The 26,079-nt window shown below is 35.3% G+C and overlaps 2 protein-coding genes across 5 annotated transcripts in view; one reads left to right on the forward strand and one right to left on the reverse strand.

Moving 5' to 3' along the window:
• The window catches only part of RASA1 (RAS p21 protein activator 1), a 109,124-nt gene that overhangs the window by 74,603 nt on the left and 8,442 nt on the right, over window positions 1-26,079 (forward strand). For both annotated transcript variants that reach the window (XM_060143237.1, XM_060143238.1), the window contains exons 10-20: window positions 1,505-1,625; window positions 2,236-2,392; window positions 13,842-13,929; window positions 15,985-16,062; window positions 17,815-17,972; window positions 18,487-18,563; window positions 19,889-20,061; window positions 20,596-20,755; window positions 21,879-22,021; window positions 23,476-23,591; window positions 24,343-24,429. In XM_060143237.1, coding sequence (XP_059999220.1) covers window positions 1,505-1,625; window positions 2,236-2,392; window positions 13,842-13,929; window positions 15,985-16,062; window positions 17,815-17,972; window positions 18,487-18,563; window positions 19,889-20,061; window positions 20,596-20,755; window positions 21,879-22,021; window positions 23,476-23,591; window positions 24,343-24,429 — 1,358 coding nt within the window. The remainder of the gene's footprint in view (window positions 1-1,504; window positions 1,626-2,235; window positions 2,393-13,841; window positions 13,930-15,984; window positions 16,063-17,814; window positions 17,973-18,486; window positions 18,564-19,888; window positions 20,062-20,595; window positions 20,756-21,878; window positions 22,022-23,475; window positions 23,592-24,342; window positions 24,430-26,079) is intronic.
• The window catches only part of CCNH (cyclin H), a 40,876-nt gene continuing 34,537 nt past the window's right edge, over window positions 19,741-26,079 (reverse strand). For all 3 annotated transcript variants that reach the window (XR_009539529.1, XR_009539527.1, XR_009539524.1), the window contains one exon: window positions 19,741-20,014. The gene's annotated coding sequence lies outside the window, so the exon portion shown is untranslated. The remainder of the gene's footprint in view (window positions 20,015-26,079) is intronic.

Genomic DNA, 26,079 nt, shown 5'->3' on the forward strand with positions numbered 1-26,079 from the left:
TTGGCCACACAGTAAAAAATGCCAAAGGGTGATGCAATAGAGATGATTTATTTCACTGTTGGATCACCCTCTAGACCAAGGGCTGGCAAACTTTTCTGTAAAGGACCAGATAATAAACATTTTAGGTTTTGTGGGCCATTCAGTCTCTGTCTCAGTTACTAAACTGCCTTTGTAGTGTGAAAGCAACCACAGACAGTATGTAAAGGAATGAGCCATGGCTGTGTTCCAATAAAACCTTATGTCCAAAAACAGGCAGTAGGCTAGATTTGGTCCATGTGCTGTGGTTTGCCAGTGCCTGCTCTTTGGCATACTTGAGAATAATTGTTAAGTCATGATGAAATGGTTCCTACGATGATGAAATAGCAGAGTGTTTCAAGATATAGGAAAAATATGATTCGTGAAAATCCCATAACATATCTTAGACTTATAAAACGATCAGCTGGATCCATAAGTCTCTAAGAAAACAAAGTCATAAAATATTAATTCTTGCAAATAGTAAGAGCTGCTCAAGAAAGAAACTAAGAAACTAAAATTGGGTCCATTGGACCTTGATGGTAATATCAAAGATTGACTTATTTTGGGAAGGTCATTTATAAAGGCACTCTTCGCTTTGTATTCTTCCTGACATCATAATTCTTTTTGTTACTTGGAGGGGGGCAGGGATTTAGCATTTAACACACATACATTCCTGTAAGTCATGGTGTTGTATGAAATCATGCAATAAAAACCACAGGATTATGGAAAAAAGGGGGTTAAGGGTACAACACTCAAAAACTTCATCAGTGACACATAAAGATAAGAAGCTAGTAAAAATGTAGCGTAGTTTTTATACGTGCTAAATGGGTAAGAAATATTTAAATATTACAATAAATAAGGCACTTTACCTTAAAAAAGACCTGAAGTTTACTTGTGGAAGAGGCCATCAGAAGGGCTGTAAATAGCGGGAAGTGGTACAAGGAGGATTATCTGAAATCAGATATGTTAGAACACCAGATGTGAATGGATGGGTATGGCGTGTAACACTCGGTGAAGCTGGGGAGGCTTTTAGGCTTTTGAGATGTATTTTGCATATTCCTAGGCATCTCAGTTCAGCTGGGTGCAATTTTCTGCATTCACATAGAGTTTCTCATGGATATAATTGTCCATAAGCAAACATGAATTTGCTTTATGCTCAAATTGGTTCTAATCTATCAGTTATGCTTGGACAAATTCATGTTTTCAAAACAATGTTGCTTGTAAAACTTAAAAAAAAACCTGTATTTTTCAAAAAAAAAACTTATTAGTTGTCCATATTCTTGAGAAATGGTAAGTGCACTTTTTTGAAAATTTCTTTGGAAAGCAAAGATCTCTTAATAATATATATGTTACAGTATTGTAGATTTTAGTAGTAAAATTTTTTTAATGTCTAGACAGACAATCTGGTTTTTAAATTGGTAGTTTAGTAGGTTTTACTTCATTTCCATCAAGAATTCTTGAAATAATTTTAGTATTTTTGAAAATTCAGGATCAAGAACAAGTACTCAATGATACAGTGGATGGCAAGGAAATTTATAATACAATTCGTCGTAAAACAAAGGATGCCTTTTATAAAAACATTGTTAAAAAAGGTTATCTTCTAAAAAAAGGTAAGTGTGAAACTTTTAAGACTAAAGATTCAATTTCAGTATTTTACCGTTAACATTTATTAGAAACATTGTAAATATTGGGCATAAAACTTATCTGAGATACGTATTTAATAAGTTGGTATCTGATTCTTGAGCCCCTCTTTACCCCATAACTTTTTTTTTTTTTTTTAAGAGAAAATTCTTATCGGCACTTGGCACATTCATAGTATTGATGTTTCTATTTTATGTATTTGCCTCAGTTTGGCATTAAGAAATGTTGGGGCATTGAGGGGTGCATGATTAGTAGAAGAGTTTTTTTTCTCATGACTGGAAAAGAATGAATCCTAAGCAAGAATTTTAAAGATTTTATCATAATGAAATCTCTAAACATACTGTTAAGGTACCCTTGTCACTTACTCAGTGACTCATTAAAGCAAGCAATATAACAAAAGATATTTTTCTACAGATATATTACAGACACTTTCTCATTTTGTAAGGATTGGTGTTATTTAAGCTTTGGAATAAAAATATATTTAATTTTTAGTTTTTAGCAACAATAATTTTTATGATTTTACTATATGTGACTTCATAGTTCATTATTTGGCTAAGGGGAAACAATTTTTTTTAACAGGCAAAGGAAAAAGGTGGAAAAATTTATATTTTATCTTAGAGGGCAGTGATGCCCAACTTATTTATTTTGAAAGTGAAAAACGAGCTACAAAACCAAAAGGATTAATAGATCTCAGCGTGTGTTCTGTCTATGTTGTTCATGATAGTCTCTTTGGCAGGTAAGAAATTGGTTTCCTATTTCTTTTTGGAATTGTTTTAATAAAAAAATAGTATGTTCAGATCATTTCAAAGCATAGCAAACCAATTTGTGAAATCTGAAAATGTCACATATACTCTCTAGGGTAATTTCTGTCTTCCTTACTTATTTTAGACTAACCTATGCATAAAATTCTACTCCACTATATCACATAGAAACCTTTGGAATCTATGCCTCTCCTGTAGTAAGACTTGATCTGTATGTAGTGTGTTTCCTGCCTGCACCTACCACCACTCTTTTGAGTGACTTACTTTGAGTCTTGTCTCCTTTCCCCTATTTTATCATTCTTGGTTAACTCAGTGCATCTGATGGTAGTAGATACACTCAGTTGTACTATTAACTTGATTCCTAAGAAACTTGACATTGAGAGACAACTATAGTATAAAAACAATTATTTCAATAGGAAAGAGGAGTATTTCAGATTTGAAATAAAAACATTTTTTCTTAATGTTAGAGTTTTTAAAAAAATAAAATAATCGTATAAACTAAAGGTAAATCCTGAACAGCACAAGGCAAATTCAGCTCTTGATTACATCTAGTTTTTTGTAATAAGGGCCTTTCTTTGTATTTCACCATCAGAATTATCAATAATCCATTCTAGAGTGTTTTTAGATATATTTAGCACTTTTATTACCTATTGCTATGATGAATAAAACGCAGGCAATTAAAACAAATTTTTTTAACAACTTATGCTGCAGGATGGCATTTCTACTAGGCAACCCTAGTTTATCCTATTTAAGTGGGAAGGCTTCAAGAGAAGTACCTGTGGAGCATAAAAGCTTGTCATATCTTTTTTTCCAAACTGTGTTTAGGAGATCACATTAGTGATTTTAACAGTTCATTTTTTAAATGGTCAGATAGGTTTGGGAAATGCTGAATTGAACAAATAATTTTCCTTACAGAGGGGCATTCTGGAGTTTTAGCCAGTGTTTGTATTGTGAATCACCAAGAGGGGAGTATAATATGCAGTATTTCATGAATTCATTGGACCTTGATACTCTCCCTTTTTTTCTCTCAAACCCTTCTTAATATCTCCTAAAAACAGCTGTTCCCCCCCCTCCAAAAAAAAAAAGCAAAAAAAGTTTGGGCAAGGTAGGATTTCATAGGATTCTTTTCCCCTCCCTTTACAGTATGGGAAGCTTGGCCTTTAGATGTAGTTGGATCAGACCTCTGGCTTTTCAGTCTTTCTACTCTGCCTTACTTTGTGTGTCCTGGATTCTTCTCACAAAGCTGCTTCCTTCATGATAGTGAGGTGGCAAACAGTACCAGAGAAAGGAGAAGTGAACTATTGAAAATCCTGAGAATACACTATTGTGTATTCCAGTAACTATTGAAAATCCTGAGAATACACTGTTTGTTGTGTTATCAAATAGATAGCAGTCATTGAATATTTCTCGCTTTGTGTAAGCATAGAACCCAATACACTGACTGACCTTGAGCATTTAGTTCATGAAGTTTAATGTGAAAGTTAATGGCAGCCCTCACCAGTAGAGATGACTGGTATGCACGCCTAGCCTGTGGAACACTGGACAGCACTGCTCGTTCGGCTGTTTTTCCCGGCACTTTAGTTGCACAGCTCTACAATTTTTCCAGCTTATTTTCAGTATTATTAACAGGTCTCTAAGCATTCTATCTCTTTGTATTAAACTTCTGACTTTCAATACTGCTTTACCTTTTTTTTTTTTTAACAACTTTGTTGGAGTATAAGTGCTTTACAGTGGTGTATTAGTTTCTGCTTTATAACAAAGTGATTCAGTTATACATATACATATATCTCCATATCTCTTCCCTCTTGCGTCTCCCTCCCTCCCACCCTCCCTATCCCACCCCCCTAGGTGGTCACAAAGCACCCAGATGATTTCCCTGTGCTATGCGGCTGCTTCTCATTAGCTGTTTTACATTTGGTAGTATATATATGTCCATGCCACTCTCTCACTTTGTCCCAGCTTACCCTTCCCCCTCCCCACATCCTCAAGTCCATTCTCTAGTAGGTCTGCGTCTTTATTCCCATCTTGCCCCTAGGTTCTTCATGACCATTTTTTGTTTTTTTCTTAGATTCCATATATATGTGTTAGCATATGGTATTTGTTTTTCTCTTTCTGACTTAACTTCACTCTGTATGACAGACTCTAGGTCCATCCACCTCACTACAAATAACTCAGTTTTGTTTCTTTTTGTGGCTGAGTAATATTCCATTGTATGTATGTGCCACATCTTTTTTATCCATTAATCTGTTGATGGACACGTAGGTTGCTTCCATGTCCTGGCTATAGTAAACACAGCTGCAGTGAACACTGTGGTACATGACTCTTTTTGAATTATGGTTTTCTCACGGTATATGCCCAGTAGTAGGATTGCTGGGTCGTATGGTAGTTCTATTTTTAGTTTTTTAAGGAACATCCATACTGTTCTCCATAGTGGCTGTATCAATTTACATTCCCACCAACAGTGCAAAAGGGTTCCCTTTTCTCCACAGCCTCTCCAGCACTTATTGTTTGTAGATGTTTTGATGATGGCCACTCTGACCAGTGTGAAACGATATCTCATTGTAGTTTTGATTTGCATTTCTCTAACGATTAATGATGTTGAGCATTCTTTCATGTGTTTGTTGGCAATCTGTATATCTTCTTTGGAGAAATGTCTGTTTAGGTCTTCTGCCCATTTTTGGATTGGGTTCTTTGTTTTTTTGATATTGAGCTGCATGAGCTGCTTGTAAATGTTGGAGATTAATCCTTTGTCAGTTGCTTCATTTGCAAATATTTTCTCCCATTCTGAGGGTTGTCTTTTCGTCTTGTTTCTGGGTTCCTATGCTGTGCAAAAGCTTTGAAGTTTCATTAGGTCCCATTTGTTTATTTTTGTTTTTATTTCCATTTCTCTAGGAGGTGGGTCAAAAAGGATCTTGCTGTGATTTATGTCATGAAGTGTTCTGCCTATGTTTTCCTCTAAGAGTTAAATAGTGTCTAGCCTTACATTTAGGTCTTTAATCCATTTTGAGTTTATTTTTGTGTATGGTGTTAGGGAGGGTTCTAATATCATTATTTTACATATAGCTGTCCAGTTTTCCCAGAACCACTTATTGAAGAGGCTGTCTTTTCTCCATTGTATATTCTTGCCACCTTTATCAAAAATAAGGTGACTGGGCTTCCCTGGTGGCGCAGTGGTTGAGAGTCCACCTGCCGATGCAGGGGACACGGGTTCGTGCCCCGGTCCGGGAAGATCCCACATGCCAGAGCGGCTGGGCCCGTGAGCCATGACCTCTGAGCCTGCGCGTCCGGAGCCTGTGCTCCGCAGTGGGAGAGGCCACAATGGTGAGAGGCCCACGTACCGCCAAAACAAAAACAAAACACAAAACAATAAGGTGACCATATGTGTGTGGGTTTATCTCTGGGCTTTCCATCCTGTTCCATTGATCCATATTTCTGTTTTTGTGCCAGTATCATACTGTCTTGATTACTGTAGCTTTGTAGTATAGTCTGAAGCCAGGGAGCCTGATTCCTCCAGCTCCGTTTTTCTTTCTGAAGATTGCTTTGGCTATTTGGGGCCTTTTGTGTTTCCACACAAATTGTGAGATTTTTTGTTCTAGTTCTGTAAAAAATGCCAGTGGTAGTTTGATAGGGATTGCATTCAATCTGTAGATTGCTTTGGGTAGTAATTTTCACAATGTTGATTCTTCCAATCCAAGAACGTGGTATATCCCTCCATCTATTTGTATCATTTTTAATTTCTTTCATCAGTGTCTTATAATTTTCTGCATACAGGGCTTTTGTCTCCTTAGGTAGGTTTATTCCTAGATATTTTATTCTTTTTGTTGCAGTGGTAAATGGGAGTGTTTTCTTAATTTCACTTTCAGATTTTTCATCATTAGTGTATAGGAATGCCAGAGATTTCTGTGCATAAATTTGTATCCTGCAACTTTACCAAATTCATTGATTAGCTCTAGTAGTTTTCTGGTGGCATCTTTAGGATTCTCTATATATAGTATCATGTCATCTGCAAACAGTGACAGCTTTACTTTTTCTTTTCCGATTTGGAATCCTTTTATTTCTTTTTCTTCTCTAATTGCTGTGGCTAAAACTTCCAAAACTATGTTGAATAATAGTGGTGAGAGTGGGCAACCTTGTCTTGTTCCTGATCTTACTGGAAATGGTTTCAGTTTTTCACCATTGAGGACGATGTTGGCTGTTGGTTTGTCATATATGGCCTTTATTACATTGAGGTAAGTTCCCTCTATGCCTACTTTTGGAGGGTTTTTATCATAAATGGGTGTTGAATTTTGTCAAAAGCTTTCTCTGCATCTATTGAGATGACCATATGGTTTTTCTCCTTCAATTTGTTAATATGGTGTATCACATTGATTGATTTGCATATATTGAAGAATCCTTGCATTCCTGGGATAAACCCCACTTGATCATGGTGTATGATCCTTTTAATGTGCTGTTGGATTCTGTTTGCTAGTATTTTGTTGAGGATTTTTGCATCTATGTTTATCAGTGATTTTGGCCTATAGTTTTCTTTCTTTGTGACTTCTTTGTCTGGTTTTGGTATCAGGGTGATGGTGACCTCGTAGAATGAGTTTGGGAGTGTTCCTCCCTCTGCTATATTTTGGAAGAGTTTCAGAAGGATAGGTGTTAGCTCTTCTCTAAATGTTTGATAGAATTCGCCAGTGAAGCCATCTGGTCCTGGGCTTTTATTTGTTGGAAGATTTTTAACCACAGCTTCAATTTCAGTGCTTGTGATTGGTCTGCTCATATTTTCTATTTCTTCCTGGTTCAGTCTCGGAAGGTTGTGCATTTCTAAGAATTTGTTCATTTCTTCCAGGTTGTCCATTTTATTGCCATATAATTGCTTGTAGTAATCTCTCATGATCCTTTGTATTTCTGCAGTGTCAGTTGTTACTTCTCCTTTTTCATTTCTAATTCTATTGATTTGAGTCTTCTCCCTTTTTTTCTTGATGAGTCTGGCTAATGGTTTTGCAATTTTGTTTATCTTCTCAAAGAACCAGATTTTAGTTTTATTGATCTTTGCTATAGTTTCCTTTCTTTCTTTTTCATTTATTTATATATCTGATCTTTATGATGTCTTTCCTTCTGCTAACTTTGGGGTTTTTTTGTTCTTCTTTTTCTAATTTCTGTCAGTGTAAGGTTAGGTTGTTTACTTGAGATGTTTCTTGTTTCTTAAGGTAGAATTGTATTGCTATAAACTTCCCTCTTAGAACTGCTTTTGCTGCATCCCATAGGTTTTGGGTCATCGTGCTTTCATTGTCATTTGTTTCTAGATATTTTTTGATTTCCTCTTTGATTTCTTCAGTGATCTCTTGGTTATTAAGTAGTGTATTGTTTAGCCTCCATGTGTTTCTATTTTTTACAGATTTTTTTCCTGTAATTCATATCTAGTCTCATAGTGTCTTGGTCGGAAAAGATACTTGATACAATTTCAATTTTCTTAAATTTACCAAGGCTTGATTTGTGACCCAAGATATGATCTATCCTGGAGAGTGTTCCATGAGCACTTGAGAAGAATGTGTATTCTGTTGTTTTTGAATGGAATGTCCTATAAATATCACTTAAGTCCATCTTGTTTAATGTATCATTTAAAGCTTGTGTGTTCTTATTTATTTTCATTTTGGATGATCTGTCCATTGGTGAAAGTGGGGTGTGAAAGTCCCCTACTATGATTGTGTTACTGTCGATTTTGCCTTTTATGGCTGTTAGTATTTGCCTTATGTTGAGGTGCTCCTATGTTGGGTGCATAAATATTTACCATTGTTATGTCTTCTTCATGGATTAATCCCTTGATGATTATGTAGTTTCCTTCTTTGTCTCTTCTAATAGTCTTTATTTTAAAGTCTATTTTCTCTGATATGAGAATTGCTACTCCAGCTTTCTTTTGATTTCCATTTGCATGGAATATCTTTTTCCATCCCCTCACTTTCCGTCTGTATGTGTCCCTAGGTCTGAAGTGGGTCTCTTGTAGACAGCATATATACAGGTCTTGTTTTTGTATCCATTCAGCCAGTCTGTGTCTTTTGGTTGGAGCATTTAATCCATTTACATTTAAGGTAATTATCAATATGTATGTTCCTATTACCATTTTCTTGATTGTTTTGGGTCTGTTATTGTAGGTCTTTTCCTTCTCTTGTGTTTCTTGCCTAGAGAAGATCTTTTAGCATTTGTTGTAAAGCTGGTTTGGTGGTGCTGAACTCTGTCAGCTTTTGCTTGTCTGTAAAGGTTTTAATTTCTCCATTAAATCTGAATGAGATCCTTCCTGGGTAGAAGTAATCTTGGTTGTAGGTTTTTCCCGTTCATCATTTTAAATATGTCCTGCCAGTCCCTTCTGGCTTGCAGAGTTTCTGCTGAAAGATCAGCTGTTAACCTTATGGTGATTCCCTTGTGTGTTATTTGTTGTTTTCCCCTTGCTGTTTTTAATATTTTTTCTTTGTATTTAATTTTTGATAGTTTGATTAATATGTGTCTTGGCGTGTTTCTCCTTTGATTTATCCTTTATGGGACGCTCTGTGCTTCCTGGACTTAACTATTTCCTTTCCCATATTAGGGAAGTTTTCAACTATAATCTCTTCAAATATTTTCTTAGTCCCTTTCTTTTCCTTTTCTTCTGGGACCCCTATAATTCGAATGTTGATGCATTTAATGTTGCCCCAGAGGTCTCTGAGACTGTCCTCAATTCTTTTTTCTTTATTCTGCTCTGCAGTAGTTATTTCCACTATTTTATCTTCCAGGTCACTTATCCGTTTTTCTGCTTCAGTTACTCTGCTATTGATCCCTTCTAGAGAATTTTTAATTTCATTTATTGTGTTGTTGATCACTGTTTGTTTGCTCGTTAGTTCTTCTAGGTTCTTGTTAAGCATTTCTTGTATTATCCATTCTGTTTCCAAGATTTTGGATCATCTTTACTATCATTATTCTGAGTTCTTATTCAGGTAGACTGCCTGTTTCCTCTTCATTTGTTAGGTCTGGTGGGTTTTTACCTTGCTCCTTCATCTGCTGTGTGTTTCTCTGTCTTCTCATTTTGCTTATTAACTTACTGTGTTTCGGGTCTCCTTTTCGCAGGCTGCAGGTTCGTAGTTCACGTTGTTTTTGGTGTCTGTCCCCAGTGGCTAAGGTTGGTTCAGTGGGTTGTGTAGGCTTCCTGGTGGAGGGGACTAGTGCCTGTGTTCTGGTGGATGAGGCTGGATCTTGTCTTTCTGATGGGCAGGTCCACGTCTGGTGGTGTGTTTTGCGGCGTCTGTGGCCTTGTTGTGATTTTCGGCAGGTCTGTGCTATTGGGTAGGGTTGTGTTTATGTCTTGCTAGTTGTTTGGCATAGGGTGTCCAGCACTGGCGCTTGCTCATCGTTGAGTGGAGGTGGGTCTTGGCGTTGAGATGGAGATCTCTGGGAGATTTTCACCGTTTGATATTATGGACCAACGTCCTGAACTTGGCTCTCCCACCTCAGCGGCACAGCCCTGACGCCTGGCTGGAGCACCAAGAGCCTGTCATCCACATGGCTGAGAATAAAAGGGAGATAAAAAAGAAAGAAAGAAGAAGATAAAATAGTTATTAAAATAAATAAAAAATAATTAACTTTTTTTTAAAGTAATTAAAAGAAAAAAGAAGAGAGCAACCAAAACAAATCCATCAATGATAACAAGCACTAAAAACTATAACAACAACAAAAAAAACCAGACAGAACCCTAGGACAAATGGTAAAAGCAAATCTATACAGACAAAATCACACACAGAAGCTACACATACACTCTCACAAAAAAAGAAAAAGGGAAAAAAATATATATATCATTGCTCCCAAAGTCCACCTCCTCAATTTGGGATGATTCGTTGTCTATTCATGTATTCCACAGATGCAGGCTACATCAAGTTGATTGTGGAGATTTAATCCGCTGCTTCTGAGGATGCTGGGAAAGATTTCCCTTTCTTTTCTTTGTTGGCACAGTCCTGGGGTTCAGCTTTGGGTTTGGCCCCGCCTCTGCGTGTAGGTTGCCTGAGGGCATCTGTTCTTCGCTCAGACGGGACGGGGTTAAAGAAGCACCTCATTTGGAGGCTCTAGCTAACTCAGGCCATGGCAAGGCAGGGGTATGGAGTTCGGGGTGAGCCTGTGGCGGCGGAGGCCAGCATGACGCTGCACCAGCCTGAGGTGTTGCATGTGTTCTCCCAGGGAAGTTGTCCCTGGATCACGGGACCCTGGCAGTGGCTGGCTGTACAGGCTTCTGGGAGGGGAGGTGTGAATAGTGGACTGTGCTTGCACACAGGCTTCTTGGTGGCTGCATCAGCAGCCTTAATGTCTCATGCCCGTCTCTGGGGTCCACGCTGTTAGCCGCAGCTCATGCCCATCTCTGGAGCTCCTTTAAGTGGTGCTCTTAATCCCCTCTCCTCGCGCAGCAGGAAACAAAGAGGCAAGAAAAAGTCTCTTGCCTTTTCGGCAGCTCCAGACTTTTTCCTGGATTCCCTCCCGGCTAGGTGTGGTGCAGTAGCCCCCTTCAGGCTGTGTTCACGCAGCCAACCCCAGTCCTCTCCCTGCGATCCAACCGAAGCCCGAGACTCAGCTCCCAGCCCCTGCCCATCCCGGTGGGTGAGCAGACAAGCTTCAGGGGCTGGTGAGTGCTGGTCAGCACTGATCCTCTGTGCGGGAATCTCTCCGCCTTGCCCTCCGCACCCCTGTTGCTGCGCTCTCCTCCGTGGCTCCGAAGCTTCCCCCCTCCACCACCCGCAGTCTCTGCCCGCGAAGGGGCTCCTAGTGTGTGGAAACCTTTGCTTTGCTTCTTCACAGCTCCCTCCCACTGGTGCAGGTCCTGTCCCTATTCTTTTGTCTGTTTTTTCTTTTTGCTTTGGCCCTACTCAGGTACTTGGGGAGTTTTTTACCTTTTGGGAGGTCTGAGGTCTCTGCCAGCGTTCAGTAGGTGTTCTGTAGGAGTTGTTCCACATGTAGATGTATTTCTGATGTATTTGTGAGGAGGAAGGTGATCTCCATGTCTTACTCTTCTGCCATCTTGAAGCTCCTCCCTGCTTTACTTTAAATATAAACGATTTCAGAAGCACAAGTTTGAAGACATTGAATCATAGAGTTATTACTGTAGTGAATATTTATGTGGGAATTTCATACCTGTATCTTAGGCTGAATCTTTTACTGTGGCAGTATTTATTGTTTTATCTATGTTTAGGATGGATATTAAATTTTAGGTTGGTAATTACTTTCTTTCAGCATTTTAAAGATTTTCTACTTTTCAACATTTTGTCATTCTGTTTCTCTTTTAGAGATAATGTATCTTTTTTCCTTCACGATGTACTGTATTTCATCTTTCTCTGAAAGCTTTGAGATTTTTCCTTTCCTTAGATTTTCAAAAGTTAAACCAAATATGCCTACTGTAAAAATATATATTTTTTAAATGTATCTTAATGTTTGTAGAGCTTCTTCAATCTGAGACCTGATGTCTGTTGTCAGTTTTGCAAAATTCTTCATTAGTATCCCTTTAAACAGTTCTACTGCCACATTCTCTTTAATCTTCTGGGACTCATGTTACATGTTATATTCCTTTTACTATGTCCCATGTGTCTATTAAACGGTTTTCTATGTTTCTTATAATTTTTTTCCTCTCTGTGCCTCAGGCTGGATGTTTTCTTCTGATTTGCCTTCAGCTCACAAATCTATTCTTCTGTAGTTAAATGTGTTTGTTGAGGTCTTAATTTTATTTATTACTTTTGCCACTTTAGAATTTGTGTTCTAAATTGTTAGAACACTTGTTCTAAATATCTAGTTATGTGGCAGAATTCTCTATTTTGTTATTTTTTTTAAGCACTTTAATTACAGATAGTTGAAAGTTGTATCTGTCCTCAATATCTGGATCATATGTAGGTCTTTCTTTGTCTGTTTTTCTTTTGGCTTTTCAGTCATTTGATCCTGATTCCTGTAATGTCTACTTATGTTTGACTGAATAGTGGATACAGTGTATGAAAAACTGTGGAAGCTATGGATAATGTTATTGTCTCCAGAAAGGACTGTTCTTTTGCCAGATAAGTTAGAGTAGGGTTAGTTCATATTGATCCCCTCAGGAATCAATTGGAGGTATCGGTGAAGGCTATACTGCTTCTGGTTTGCTCTTATTCTGAAGGCATAGCTCTTCAGGGGTCTCAACTGAAAGCTTTCTCTTTTAAAGGCCCTGAACTCATTTGTCTCTCCCAGCACTGTGAAACTGAATGTGCTTTGTTAGCTTTTTAGCCTCTTAGATGCTGTTTTCTGCTTATTGCCCCAGAGTCCTGCCCTACACGGTTTAGGAATTGGCAAACACCTTGAAAAGAAAAGCTGTGGAGAATGTCAGTCTCACCTCACTATGATCTTGGTCCCTTCAGTCTGAGCTGCTTGTTCTCCAGTGACTTCAAACAGTTGTGTTTTGTTTGGTTTATATTTTATCCTGCCAGGAGGGTTAGTCTGGTACAAAACACTTTCAGAATCAGAAGTTTTCAGTTGACATATTCCATTGTTTTATGGTATTCTCAAAGCATTGAAGAGATGGTTTTATCTTTAATAAATGTTAAGCTTGTACTCTGGATACTTTGCTATGACCTTCTAACACTGAAGTGTAAGATATACTCTTTGGTTAAAGCAAGAAATAGAAATAATATTTATTGAATTTCAAAAACTTGAAGGCCCTTATTAAACATTTTATAAACGTTTTCAAATCTAGTTGGAAAGGCAGCACATCTTCAAAAAAGATATAAGCTACTATCTAATATTGTACTTACATGTCAAATGAATTATACCACACTGCATACTATAGGAAGATAAGAACTAATATTTATTGCACACCACTGTTAGGTCATTTGATCCTCAGAATAAGCTGATGTTCCCATTAAAATGGAATGAGGAAAAACAGCCAGTTGTAAAAAAAAATTTGAAAATAGGTAAAATTATAAAGAAGAACATTAAAATCACCCACAATCTACTGAGAGATAACCATTAAGAACATTTTAGGCCTAAAGAACATGTCTAGTCTTTTCCCAGTACATATAAATGTATATTATATATCGTCCTGAAGCACTGAGTTTAGTAATATTTTATTTGCTTTAAAGTCTTTAAATTAGCTATATGCAATTCTAGCACTCCTGCTTCAATTTTATTGTAACTTTTCTATTTCTAATGCCTTTTAAAATTAATCTACACAGTACTGTGAAATATTTTTAAACTTTGATAGTTTGATAAAATTTCAATAGTGCAGACAAAAAGCTTTCTAAAATATATGCAGCTGACATTTTCTTTTTAGTAATCTAGTACAATGGATTATTATTTCTTTAAATTAAGAATTTTGTTAAGTTTATATAAATTACATAATTGTATTGTGATTTTTTTTCTTAAGTTAGTGTGAAGTTGGTATGTTAAACTTCCTAATAACTTTGTATTTTAAAGGCCAAACTGTTTTCAGATAGTGGTTCAGCACTTTAGTGAAGAACATTACATCTTCTACTTTGCAGGAGAAACTCCAGAACAAGCAGAGGTAAGTTAACTGGTTTTTCAACTACTGTCAACTTTATTCAGCTCTTGTTTTCTTTTTTAACTGGAATAGAAAGCTGTTGCATTTTAAGATGATGTGATAAAAAGGATGCCTGAAATCTAATTATGTTTTATTTTAAGGAATGAGAAGCTTTCATGTGTAAAAAAATTTTTTTTGAAAGAAATGCAGAAAAACACAGTGTAGGGTTATTAGGAAAACTCCATTTTAAATTGACCTTTAAATGGGCTATGATGTTGAGTCCAACTGAGAATGTTCATTGAAAATCCTCTGCAAAAAGGTTATATTCTAAGCACAGTCAAAAAGGTAAGCCAGTTAGTTTTGCTAATAAGCATTGTTGTTATTCACTGGTTGAACTGTGTCTAAAAATAGAAATTCAGTCATCACAAGGAAAAAATTTTGAGGAATTTTCTGTTTTTCTCTAAGTCTAGATATAATGTTTACTTTCAGCACTAGCCATTGATCCATGTGCAATGCCCTTATTAAAACTTTTATTAAGTTTTAAGTAATGCTGTGAAGAAACGTTTTTAAAAATCTCCTTTTAAAAGTACTTTGATTTCTTTGAACCATAATATTTCTGGGGTGTTTAAAGGTATTTTGTAGAAATATGGCTATATTTCTTCTGCTTATACTCTATGGAAGGAACCCGAAGGTAGTTTAGAGGTGAAAGAAAGTGACTTTGTTGAAAAAAAAAGAAGATAATTTGCCAACCCTGGATATGAGGCAAATGCTCCTAAAACTCTGGATCCTGGCATGGGCCCCTGACTCATAAATTATGAAAATATCTTAGGGTGTAGAATAAATTTGATGAATGAGCCATTGTGTTTTATGGCTTATAATTGAATATCATTTTTCCATCATGGAAAAATATCTCAATTGAATACTCATTATTAACTTATAATACACATAAAACCTTGTTTTGTGGGTATGTAGCCCTAATTTGCAAAAATAGGGCTCATAGTATTTTGCTGTTTGACTTTTTTTTTTAATGTTAGATATTGAGTTAGAAAAGAAACTTAAACTTGAGTATCCTATCTTCCAGTTATTTTATCATGTTCTTTCTAAAGATGTGTTTAACTTACATACCTGGATGACATTTCAATGTGTTTTGCATGCCTCACATATATATAACATTATCTTATTGGATTTATCTATACTCTTTCCATATTCTGTTTCCATATATCCCTTAAAGTTCAAAAATACCACTGATCGTCCCAGTTTTTTATTACTTTGGTGGCCTGTGGTATCTCTGGTTATTGTCTTCTCTTTCTGAAAGCTACGGTAATTGATTTAGTCTTAAGTTTGCTCCATTAAAAGACGTTCTCTAAACACTGACAGAGTTCAGATTCATTGAAATAGCCAACAAACTAAAGACCTAATTGAGTGAAACAGTAGTACAGAGCTTTCTAGAAACATGTATGCCAAATAAAATATTTAGATTTATTTTTGGTAAACCTAAAATTGTTCTCTCCTTTCTCCAGAGTACTAGATCATTAAACATTTTAGAATATAGCTGCAACTTAATATTAGGCTGAAATATTGTTTTAAATATGTTATATTTAAAAGGCTTATAAATCACCCAGACCCCCTTATACATTTCTACCTATATCATGGTCTAAGGTAAAGATTAGAATGTTTGTCATCAAATCAGTCATCACATTATCAACTGGTTTTGCAGTCAGCCTTCCTTTCACAAAATGTATCAAGTTCAGTTCTGCTTTAGGGTCCCTCAAGTTTAACTGCTTAAATATATGTAAATTTATTTTCTGACTAATAAATTATCACTCATTGGTACTTAAGATTAATATAGAGATGCTACGATAATACAATCAATATTTTACAGAATTATAATTGTTTTGGTCACTGTTTTATTTTGTTGGAGCACCGATGTATTTAAAGCACAGGATACTCTGAGTTTAGAAATGGCAGTCTAGAGAAGGAAGGAACTATTGAATTTGGGGAAAAAACCCAAACTGTTGATTGGAAACTGCATAAACTATTGTATACTATATTTCTTTGAAATGCTGTTATTTTTTGTAGGACTGGATGAAAGGTCTGCAGGCATTTTGCAATTTACGGAAAAGTAGTCCAGGGACAGCTAATAAACGCCTGCGTCAGGTGAAACTTGATTTTCTTTGATTTGTGATTGTCACAAATTTGTGATTGTATCTTGCTTTATCAGTTTGCTCTTTATTTTTATTTCTCTATGACCTATTTTGGGCAACATTTCAAACACTTTAGAATTCTTGAGAGGTGAATCTTGTCAGGCATTTTAAAGCCATGCTCCCACTTGCTTCAGCAGCAGGAGAAATAGTTACTTCTTTATGAAAGAGAATATTCTTTATATACTTGCTGGATACTTAGCCCATAATGCCATCTTTTGAATACATATCAAGGACGTTTTTTCTTCCACTTAAAGTAACAATACCAAGCCAACAACAACAGAAACTATTCTGTTCGGCCCTATTATTATTATTTTTCTTCTTCAAAAAATTATTTTGGCCTGTGTCAGAAAGGTACTTACTGAAAAAATCATCTGACTGAAAGTACTAATCCTGGTAAACTTTAGGGTTTTTCATTTTATAGTAATTGCTTTTGAAACCTATTACATAACTTATGGGTAGTATCCTGTCTTATTTGAAACCTTCACATGCCTGCATGTTCATTTATGGAGAGTTAAGCTAGGCTTTCTCTTTCGTTCTATGTATGTAAACTCAACTTTATATCCTCCATTTCTTTGCTTTTTTCTTTTAGTTATCCCCAGATAATTGGAAAAAGTTAGGTAAATTTAATATTCTTGGAGTTTTGAGGAAAGTTTCTTTTTTTGTACAGTATTTACTAAAGTGACTCTTGTTTTACTTATGGGAATTTCCAATAAGCTTGGTGAATTTAACATACTGTTCTATTGGAAGTGGATAAATGGTTATTATTTAGATGACTGAAAGTTTTATTCCCTGTAACCAGAAGTCTGATACTTTCCCCAGGGACATTTAATTATATGCATAATCACTGTGTTCTCAAAGCATGTTTTAACATTTTGAAAGCTATGGAAAATCAGATTCAATTTTTGTAGATTGTATCTTGTGAGAAATTTCAGGCATGAAATTATTATTTGTAGGTATAATAGTATATAATCATAATGATATAATAGCTAACAATGTCTTGAGCCCTTTTTATGTGCCAGGTACTCTGCTTGTGCTTTTATACATATCATTTCTAATCTTCACAACAACTTGCGGTATAGACTTTATCCTAATTTTATATCTGAGGAAGCTGGGGCTCATAGAAACTGACTTGTGCAAGGCCACACAAGTAGTACGTGGCAAGAGGGAAAGAGAACCTGACACTAGAAGATAGATGGTTTAAGTTTTGCATCAAAACTGAAAAATAACTTCACTTCTTTGGATCTGTATCCTTTTCTGTAAAATGAGAAGGTAGAATCAATATTTTAAAAATATTTTCTAGCTGTGGAACTCTGTATAGAAAGAAAATCTTCCAGATGAGCATTATATAGCATGTTAGATTTTGATTTGGGTGGTAAGAGTTATTTACTTAAATTAATAAAGAATCCTCAAAAAAAAAAAAAAGAATCCTCTTCTCAACTTCATTTTCTCTGAACCATTGTTTTATAGCAGAAAAGGTGTATTTCATTATTTTTGCAGGAATGTAATTGGAGGAATAACTTGTAAAATACAATTGTATTTTTTTTTAAGTGGGAAGAATTTATTAAAAGGGAAAATATAACTGAAGGTCATGTTTTCTGAAAAAAGGGGAAAATAAGTCACTATTTTGGGTTTTTATAATAATTGCCTTTGAAACCTAATGCATAATTCTTGAAATCTGGGGTAACGATTTCTGTGTTTTCTTTAGGTCAGCAGTCTTGTTTTACATATTGAAGAAGCCCATAAACTCCCAGTAAAACATTTTACTAATCCATATTGTAACATCTACCTGAATAGTGTCCAGGTAGCAAAAACTCATGCAAGGGAAGGGCAAAACCCTGTATGGTCAGAAGAGTTTGTCTTTGAGTAAGTCTTATTTTATCATTACATTAGATGATTTTCTTTTGCTGTAATGCATTTTCTTTCCTTTTTTTAATTTTTTTTTTTAACTCTGTATCTAAATCAATTAGAACACGGTGCCAAGCTCAGGCATTTTAATAATACACACTTTTATTTATTCTATTGTATTTGTTCACTTTTACTAGTAAAGTGCTATGTCCTTGGTTTTTCACCCAGTTATTAATATGAATTACCATTACTGATGAATCCAAAAACATTTACTAACATACACAGACAAAATGTTTACAAGGGTTTCCAGGATTTACTCCAGGAAGTTACAGTTAGACAGTAGGGAAAGTGTAATTTGCTTGTCTGTATTCCTGTGTACCAAATAATAAAACATGTTTTGAATCTACTTTTAAATCTAGCACTTTCAGCTGGGTTAGCAGCAGAAATAGGGGGTTTATTCAATACTAATAAAGGAATTAGATAGTTTTATGCCAGGACATTTTCTTAATTCTTTTTCTCCTTGCTGCTTTAGTGATCTTCCTCCTGACATCAACAGATTTGAAATAACTCTTAGCAATAAAACGAAGAAAAGCAAAGATCCTGATATCTGTAAGTTGACACAGAAATTTCTAAAGTGAAAAAGCATGTTTTATATACTTTGGAAATTCATAATGAAGTATAGTCTAAAATGGAAATTAAAAAGGTGTGTAAGCAGTGTAACTTCAGATAGCTTCTTTTTATACTTCTACAAGTATTGATTGCTGTATCTAAAAAAGAAAAAGACCAAAAAGGCTAAATTGTATATACTGTAAACTTAAGCCCTTAGGATTAAAGTAGGATCTGCTCACCCTCCCTCCACAACGTATAGGAGGAAAAAGAAAACAGTAACAGTGGTCATCTTTCTGTGGTGCTTCCTTATCCCTTCTTCCTACTTTTTAAGTTTCTCCTACTTTCCTATACTTTGCATGTAAATGAAAAAAAGCACTCTGTTAAATTTTTTTCTTTAAACTAGATTACACTGCTCACTTCTGGTAGTCAGTACTGGTTCTCAGCAGCACAACTTTTCCCAGTATGTTTCTGAAACAGGTGGCAATGGGATTTAGCAATTCACACCAGAGTGAATTAGGTTAATTCTTAAATACCTTCTTAAAAATCAGGCTTAGGGGGAAAAAAAAGTGATATGTGTTAACAGAATCAAAGCCTGAATTTTTCACTATAAATATATTTATTTCTGTACTACTATTAAAATGCTTAACATTTTTAGTGGTCCCCCATTATTTTTAAGATAAAAATCTAACCCCCTAGCAATGATACAGAAGAAAGGCTCTTTCCTGATCCACTCCTCCCCACTCTTACTTTCACTGTGGAATCTTTTGTATATCCTTCTCTCCAGCTACACCAGCTTTCTTATAGCTCTTAAATTGTCCATGGATTTTTAAAACCATCCACCATACCTTCTGTTCAGACTGCACACACACTCTTCTTTTCTGTTTCTACTTAGCTACACTTCCAGATCCTGTTACAAGTCAGCTTAAGGGGGTACCTGTTTGGAATGGATGTTTAACCTCCACAGAATGAATTAGACATTATTTCTCTGTACTTCATTAGCATACACCACTTTACAGCGCTTAGCATGGGGTATCATAATTGATTTCTTGCCTCCTTGGCTAGACTGTTACCTCCATGCAAGTCAGAGACTGTATCTTTATCATGTCTGTATCCTACATCCCTGCCTATCAGAGAGTCTGGCACATAGTAGGCATTCAGTAAATGAATGAAGTAAGCATTTAGTATTAAATTTATGATCTTACTGAAAAGTCCTTTAATAAAAAGCATTTAACACTATAGATAAGATAGAACATTAGGAAAATTTGTGTGACTAATTACAGTGTCATCTTTTTAGACAGTAATCATTTGATATTTTTCTGTCACAGTATTTATGCGCTGCCAGTTGAGCCGGCTGCAGAAAGGGCATGCCACAGATGAATGGTTTTTGCTCAGCTCCCATATACCATTGAAAGGTATTGAGCCAGGATCCCTGCGCGTCCGAGCACGATATTCTATGGAAAAAATCATGCCAGAAGAAGAGTACAGCGAATTTAAAGAGGTATTAAAGTTACTTACCAGTCCAATTATTTTAAAAGGCATTAAGAAAAATAATTAACTTTTTTTCCCCCCAGCATCCCTACTGGAGTATAATTGCTCCACAATGCTGTGTTAGTCTCTACCGTACAACAAAGTGAATCAGCCACACGCACACATATATCCCCATATCTCCTCCCTCTTGCGTCTCCCTCCCTCCCATCCTCCCTATCCCACCCCTCTAGGTGGTCACAAAGCACCGAGCTGATCTCCCTGTGCTATGCAGCTGCTTCCCACCATACCCATTGAGTTAAATATAGTAATTTCATAGTTTAGTGGCACAGTGACAGGCAGAGAAGGTTGAAAAGCCTTGCAACAGTATGACATTGCTTTGAAGAGACTATAAATATGTAGGTTACAAACTCATTGTTTTTAATAAATTTATTCAGTAGAACATATTCCTAAATGTATACATACAGAAGAACGTATTTCCTGTTAATGTTACTGAGAATGCTTAATGCTGTGTACTTTCAACAATCTTTCTTGATGTCATTTTTAGCTTATACTGCAAAAGGAGCTTCACGTAGTCTATGCTTTATCACATGTATGTGGACAGGACCGAACACTACTGGCTAGCATCCTACTGAGGATTTTTCTTCATGAAAGGCTTGAATCGTTGTTGTTATGTACACTAAATGACAGAGAAATAAGCATGGAAGGTACAGTATGGATGTGTTAGTGTGATACTTTTAAAAACTGGTTAATGATTAGATTTTATATATCAAGTATATATGTACTCTATCTTAGAACATATTAAATAGTTAAATCATTTTACAAAATCATTTTACTTAGTTTTTCATTCATTAAAAATTACAGTTGGAATGTCATGTCTGATTCTTAGGCTGGCTAATATGGGGGGGGTATTATCTCTAATACAACTTTCTGTCATGGCAAATTAGAAGCCGTAAGAAAGTGACTTCCGTGTCCAGATCAATAGCTCATACTGCTTGGTTATTAAGAATAGTTTGGTATGCTTACCATGTTCTCTTGTTTGTTTTTTGCTTATAAATTCATTGCACAGAAGTTGGGTGTTAGCTGCATTTTATTTCTGCCTTCTATAGGTAGGTAGTTTCCAGGCAATTTAGCTGGACCCACAGTAGTTTGTAACAGCTTATAAATATGTCAGAGTAACCCATTTCAAACCAGCCCTTTGACTCAATAACAGTACTTGCTTCTAGGTTCCCCAAATAAACTGTAAAATCTAAAACTATTTCCTCCTGATCATAGAAAATATAAAAATATATAGATTTGTCAGGAAAGATAAAGTGGTGGTACATATTTTACACTGAGATTGTCTTTTCTGGCAATATTTGTGTTTTTTTTAGGATTTTATTAAAAGTCATGAATAGCCATATTTTAGGCAAATAAGTTAATTTATACGGGGGTTTTAAGTGACATTCTTGTTTGTAAATTAACTCAGATTTTTTAAAGCGTGGGCTCAGTGGACAGCAAAGGTGGATTCTGGTCCTAGTTTTGTCACTATTTGGCTCTTTAGTCTTAGATAAGTCATATAACCATCCAGAACCTTTGTTCCTATAATATGGCAGTGTTAATTCTTTCTCCTGTTTATGATCTAATGAAGTGAAGGAATAGAAAGTCTTTTGAAGAGTTAAGTTTATAGGAATATAGGATGTCATTATAATCAATATTTAATGGTACATGCAAATAAACATAAAGAGCTATAATTATTTGAGGAAAAAATGAATTCATTTATTTTCCAATTTGATTCACATTAGTACAATCCTTTACAGATAATTTTTTAATATATATATATTTATGTAGATGAAGCCACTACCCTATTTCGAGCTACAACACTTGCGAGTACCTTGATGGAGCAGTATATGAAAGCCACTGCTACACAATTTGTTCATCACGCTTTGAAAGACTGTATCTTAAAGATAATGGAAAGCAAGCAGTCTTGCGAGGTGAGTATTGCAGCAAAGAGCATATTTTAATAGGTAATGCTTTATAGCTAACTGCACTTCAAGGCAAATATATTAGCTGTCTGAAACTGTTCATCAGAACAGTTATACCTTTTGTAATACGTTTAGAAAAATGTTATGCAAAACAGACTTTTTAAAAAAGATGTACTTTATTTGGAGATTAAAAACCTCGAATTGCACCAGAAATACATGAAAGTACTCCTGCTGTACTAATGATAAAAGTGTATGCTACTTTCAGAAAGTGTGCAAACATAAATTGAAGTTATTGTTAGAGATTTCTGTTGTGTAAGTTCTATGTGACACTTGCTAATAACATCTAGGTTTCTCCTCAAAGGTTTTTTTGAAGTGGGGGTGGTGGTGGGAGGGTCAGAGGTACAAGATAACCCCCTCAAAAGCAAATAAAAACATCCTTTTAGATTATTGAGGCTTCAGTGTAAACTCATAACAAACCATTAAGAAAAGGAGTAGAATCTCATGTATATGGCTATTCCATCATTTTATTTTGAAGGCAGAGCAACTATAGAAGGAGGATATTAAATATATCTTTTATGTCTGATACAAAATAAAGGAACTGCTTTTGATAATGTATACTGGGAACACTCAAAATGTTAATTCTGCACCAAGTTGTCAATTTTTACTAATTAACTTAAGAGGAAGAAATGGATAATTTAGTGTTGGAAACCTCGGGTTAACACCATAGTTGGTCTAATAAGTGTAAAGGATACAGAAATGCAGCAAGGCTGCAGAAAGTCTCTGGACGTTAAATCCAGGCTAGGGAATTTAGATGCCTATAGATAAATTCTCTCCATTAATTCTAGATAAGAATTCTTAGATTTTAGAAGTTACTGGAAAGTTTTTAGAAGGGTTCATGATGCTGCCTCTGAGGCATTTGGTATTTTATTAGTCATTTAGAAGTCTTATCTCATTCAGAAAAACCTTTCTATTTTAATCAGCTTTTTTCCTCAAATAAATAGATTTAAGATAGGTTTTATAATAATATACGGTGATCTTTCTTTCCAATTAAATACTTCTGGTATATTTGTGCATGTGGCCACTGAAGCTGGGATTTTTTTGTCTTCTGGTTGGGAATATTATATTTAAAATAAAGTCTAATACAGTTTTATGTGCCTGTAAAAATCTGTGGTAAAATGTGGTAAATGAATAAAAGAAAACTTCATTAATGGTATTTAACCCAAAGCAACTGAAAACTGTTGAATAATCATTGCTCTTCAGTTGCGTAGATGGGAATTAATGGTAACAAGTCCATTAGGAGTTCCACAGAGCAAACCCTAGTTAGCCCCACACCACCACCAAAAGACTAATACAGTTTGAAAAATGGAAAAAAAAAGAACCTTGAAAAAACTGCTTGATTACCTTGATTCATTTGCATTTATCATTGCCAAGATGCATTTATATTGATTTATTCCTTCTCTTAGTTAAGTCCATCAAAGTTAGAAAAAAATGAAGATGTGAACACTAATTTAGCACACCTATTGAACATACTTTCAGAGCTTGTGGAGAAAATATTCATGGCTTCAGAAATACTTCCACCGTAAGTGGTGAAATTTTAATTTGACAAGAAATTGTATATTTGCATTTTAAAAAATTTGTATTTCTAAAACATGTGTAAGCTTTTCCACTGTCCTGATGTTATTATACTCTGAAGAAGTTAGGGTTTTTAATCTTTACACGATGAATTGTGTTTAAGGAAACAGAGTGACTTGAAGAAACCAAAGTGAAATATTTGCATTAAAATAAAACAAATACAGGCCAGTATGTCTGGTTTATATAGTAACTTGGGGAAAGAATAGAAGCTTATCTCAGGTTTGAGGAGGTCATAAAAGACACGTATCTCTCCAGTATGTAGTTGAACATCTTGCTCAAAATGTACACGAGATAATTACTCGGTGTCTGCTTAGCGGCTTCCGGTGTTAGCTCGCTTATTCAGGTAGAAGTTAACTTACATTAAAATCTGTCTCCCTGGAACCTGTACTCATTAGTTCCTCTATATCTGCATTCCAGTACTTTTTCATACTTTTCTTTAATACAGAAGTAAGCTAAAAATGGTAGGATTTCTTCCAAAGTAAATGTAAAGAACTGGTTAAATGAATTGATGATGCAAACTTTTTAAAGTTTTCCTTATCCTTTGCTAAATATCACTACTTGTAACAGAGAACTTCTTTTGGGAAAATGGCCAGTTGCATTTAAAAATGTCATGGATTTCGTAAATTAAGCTTTAGGCTGCAGTGAGATCAGTATTTTCAAGTGCTTTCTGTATTAAGATGGCTCTGTTATTTTGGCAGGACACTGAGGTATATTTATGGGTGTTTACAGAAATCTGTTCAGTACAAGTGGCCTACAAATACCACCATGAGAACAAGAGTTGTTAGGTAAGACTTACTGTTTTGTTAAATCATATAGCCTGCACTGAGAGTCAAATGGATAACTGTGAAAATGTGGAGACTAACAGTATACAGTATACAATTTCAAGACCTTTTTTCTTTGACTTTTATGTCAGAGTCCTGTTGAATATTTTCTGAATTCAGATAGCTCCTAAACTTTAACTTACTTTGTGTTTTTGTTTTGAAGTTACTATGAGATACTTAGCTAGCAAGCTACCTTTTTGCATTTTCTAAAAACCTCAACATTTCACTGATGGGAGGAGAGAAAGACTGGTTGATTTGTGCTGAGAACGAAAAGCAATAATTGTACAATTTAGATATTAATTAATTGGTTTGTTAACAGTTTGTGACTCAGGGCTAATCTCCAACCAGAGTCTACTTAGTTCTGAAGCTGTTACAGTGTGTTCATTGTGCAGTAATTAGGAGGAATTGCTTTGTCAAGTCATAGCATTTTGTAGCTTATATAGGACTTTGTTGTCATTTCCGTAACTTTTCCAATGAGGAAGCAGATCTGTAGAGATTAAATTGTTTGCTTAAGGTTATACAGAAAGTTAGTGGCTAAGGCAGAACTAAAGGCAAAACATCTAAGACCCAATCTAATATCCTTAACACTCCTGTATGCTTTTGTTAAGCACACCCCAACCCATTCAAGACAGAAGGAAATTAGTGCAAAAGCATCAGAGAATTCAGGGGTCTAATAATAAAATTTATCATATAGAATATATGCTGCCCATCATGTTATACACTATTAAAAAAAAATTGGGCAACTACTGAAGGCACCAATATCATATAATTAGTTTTGAAAATGTGTGTTAATCCTGCCCCCAACCTAAATCTTGTAAAGAGCCTTCTACTCTTTTTACAGATAAAATCTCTCTTGGTTAGTAATGATATGACATAAATGTTTAAGAATTGTAGATTCTGTATTTCTTGGCTTTAGTAGTGATTGAGAGGAATAGACACGTATTACAAGCATATAATGTTGCAGCACAGTTGTGTGTGATGTAAATGAAAACTTTTGTAAGTTTCAAACAAGTATATTTGTTAAGCAAATGGCTGGAAATTCTGCTATGTGGATTATCTGATACTACAGGGTCTTCTAAGGGGCATTTATGGCCAAGGTGGTGATTTCTATCCCTAGTTAAGCTTTTAAATATATGTGTAGATACCTAGTATCCCTCTTAAATTTAAAATCACCTCTAAAAATTCCCAGAAAGTGGATTTGCACACTGAAATTCTTTTATGGTTCGGTGTTGCTAGGCTATATTTCAGATCCAAAGACAAAGATATCAAAATGTTTTCAAGCAAAATTTGTGCAAGATTCTTCATAAATTACCTGCTATAAAGAAATCTAAAGACTTAATAATTGTATATTAAGAATAAATGCTATCTGAGAAGCAACACATTAATTTTTCTAAGACTCCCCAAAATTAGCAAGCAACATCATTGGGAGGTAAATGCTGAGAAGTTGGGTTATTCACTCTGATAGAGAACAGAGACTGTGTCAATTATTTTAATCTCTAAAAGGAATTTTATCAACTTGGAAATAATGCTTGTCTTTACAAGGGCAGGTGCGAGGTCAATTATTAGTGTGGATTCCTCTTAAGAGGAAATTAGAGAAATATTATCTACACAAAA

Source organism: Lagenorhynchus albirostris, chromosome 3 (genome assembly GCF_949774975.1).
Source record: "Lagenorhynchus albirostris chromosome 3, mLagAlb1.1, whole genome shotgun sequence".
Taxonomy (NCBI): domain Eukaryota; kingdom Metazoa; phylum Chordata; class Mammalia; order Artiodactyla; family Delphinidae; genus Lagenorhynchus; species Lagenorhynchus albirostris.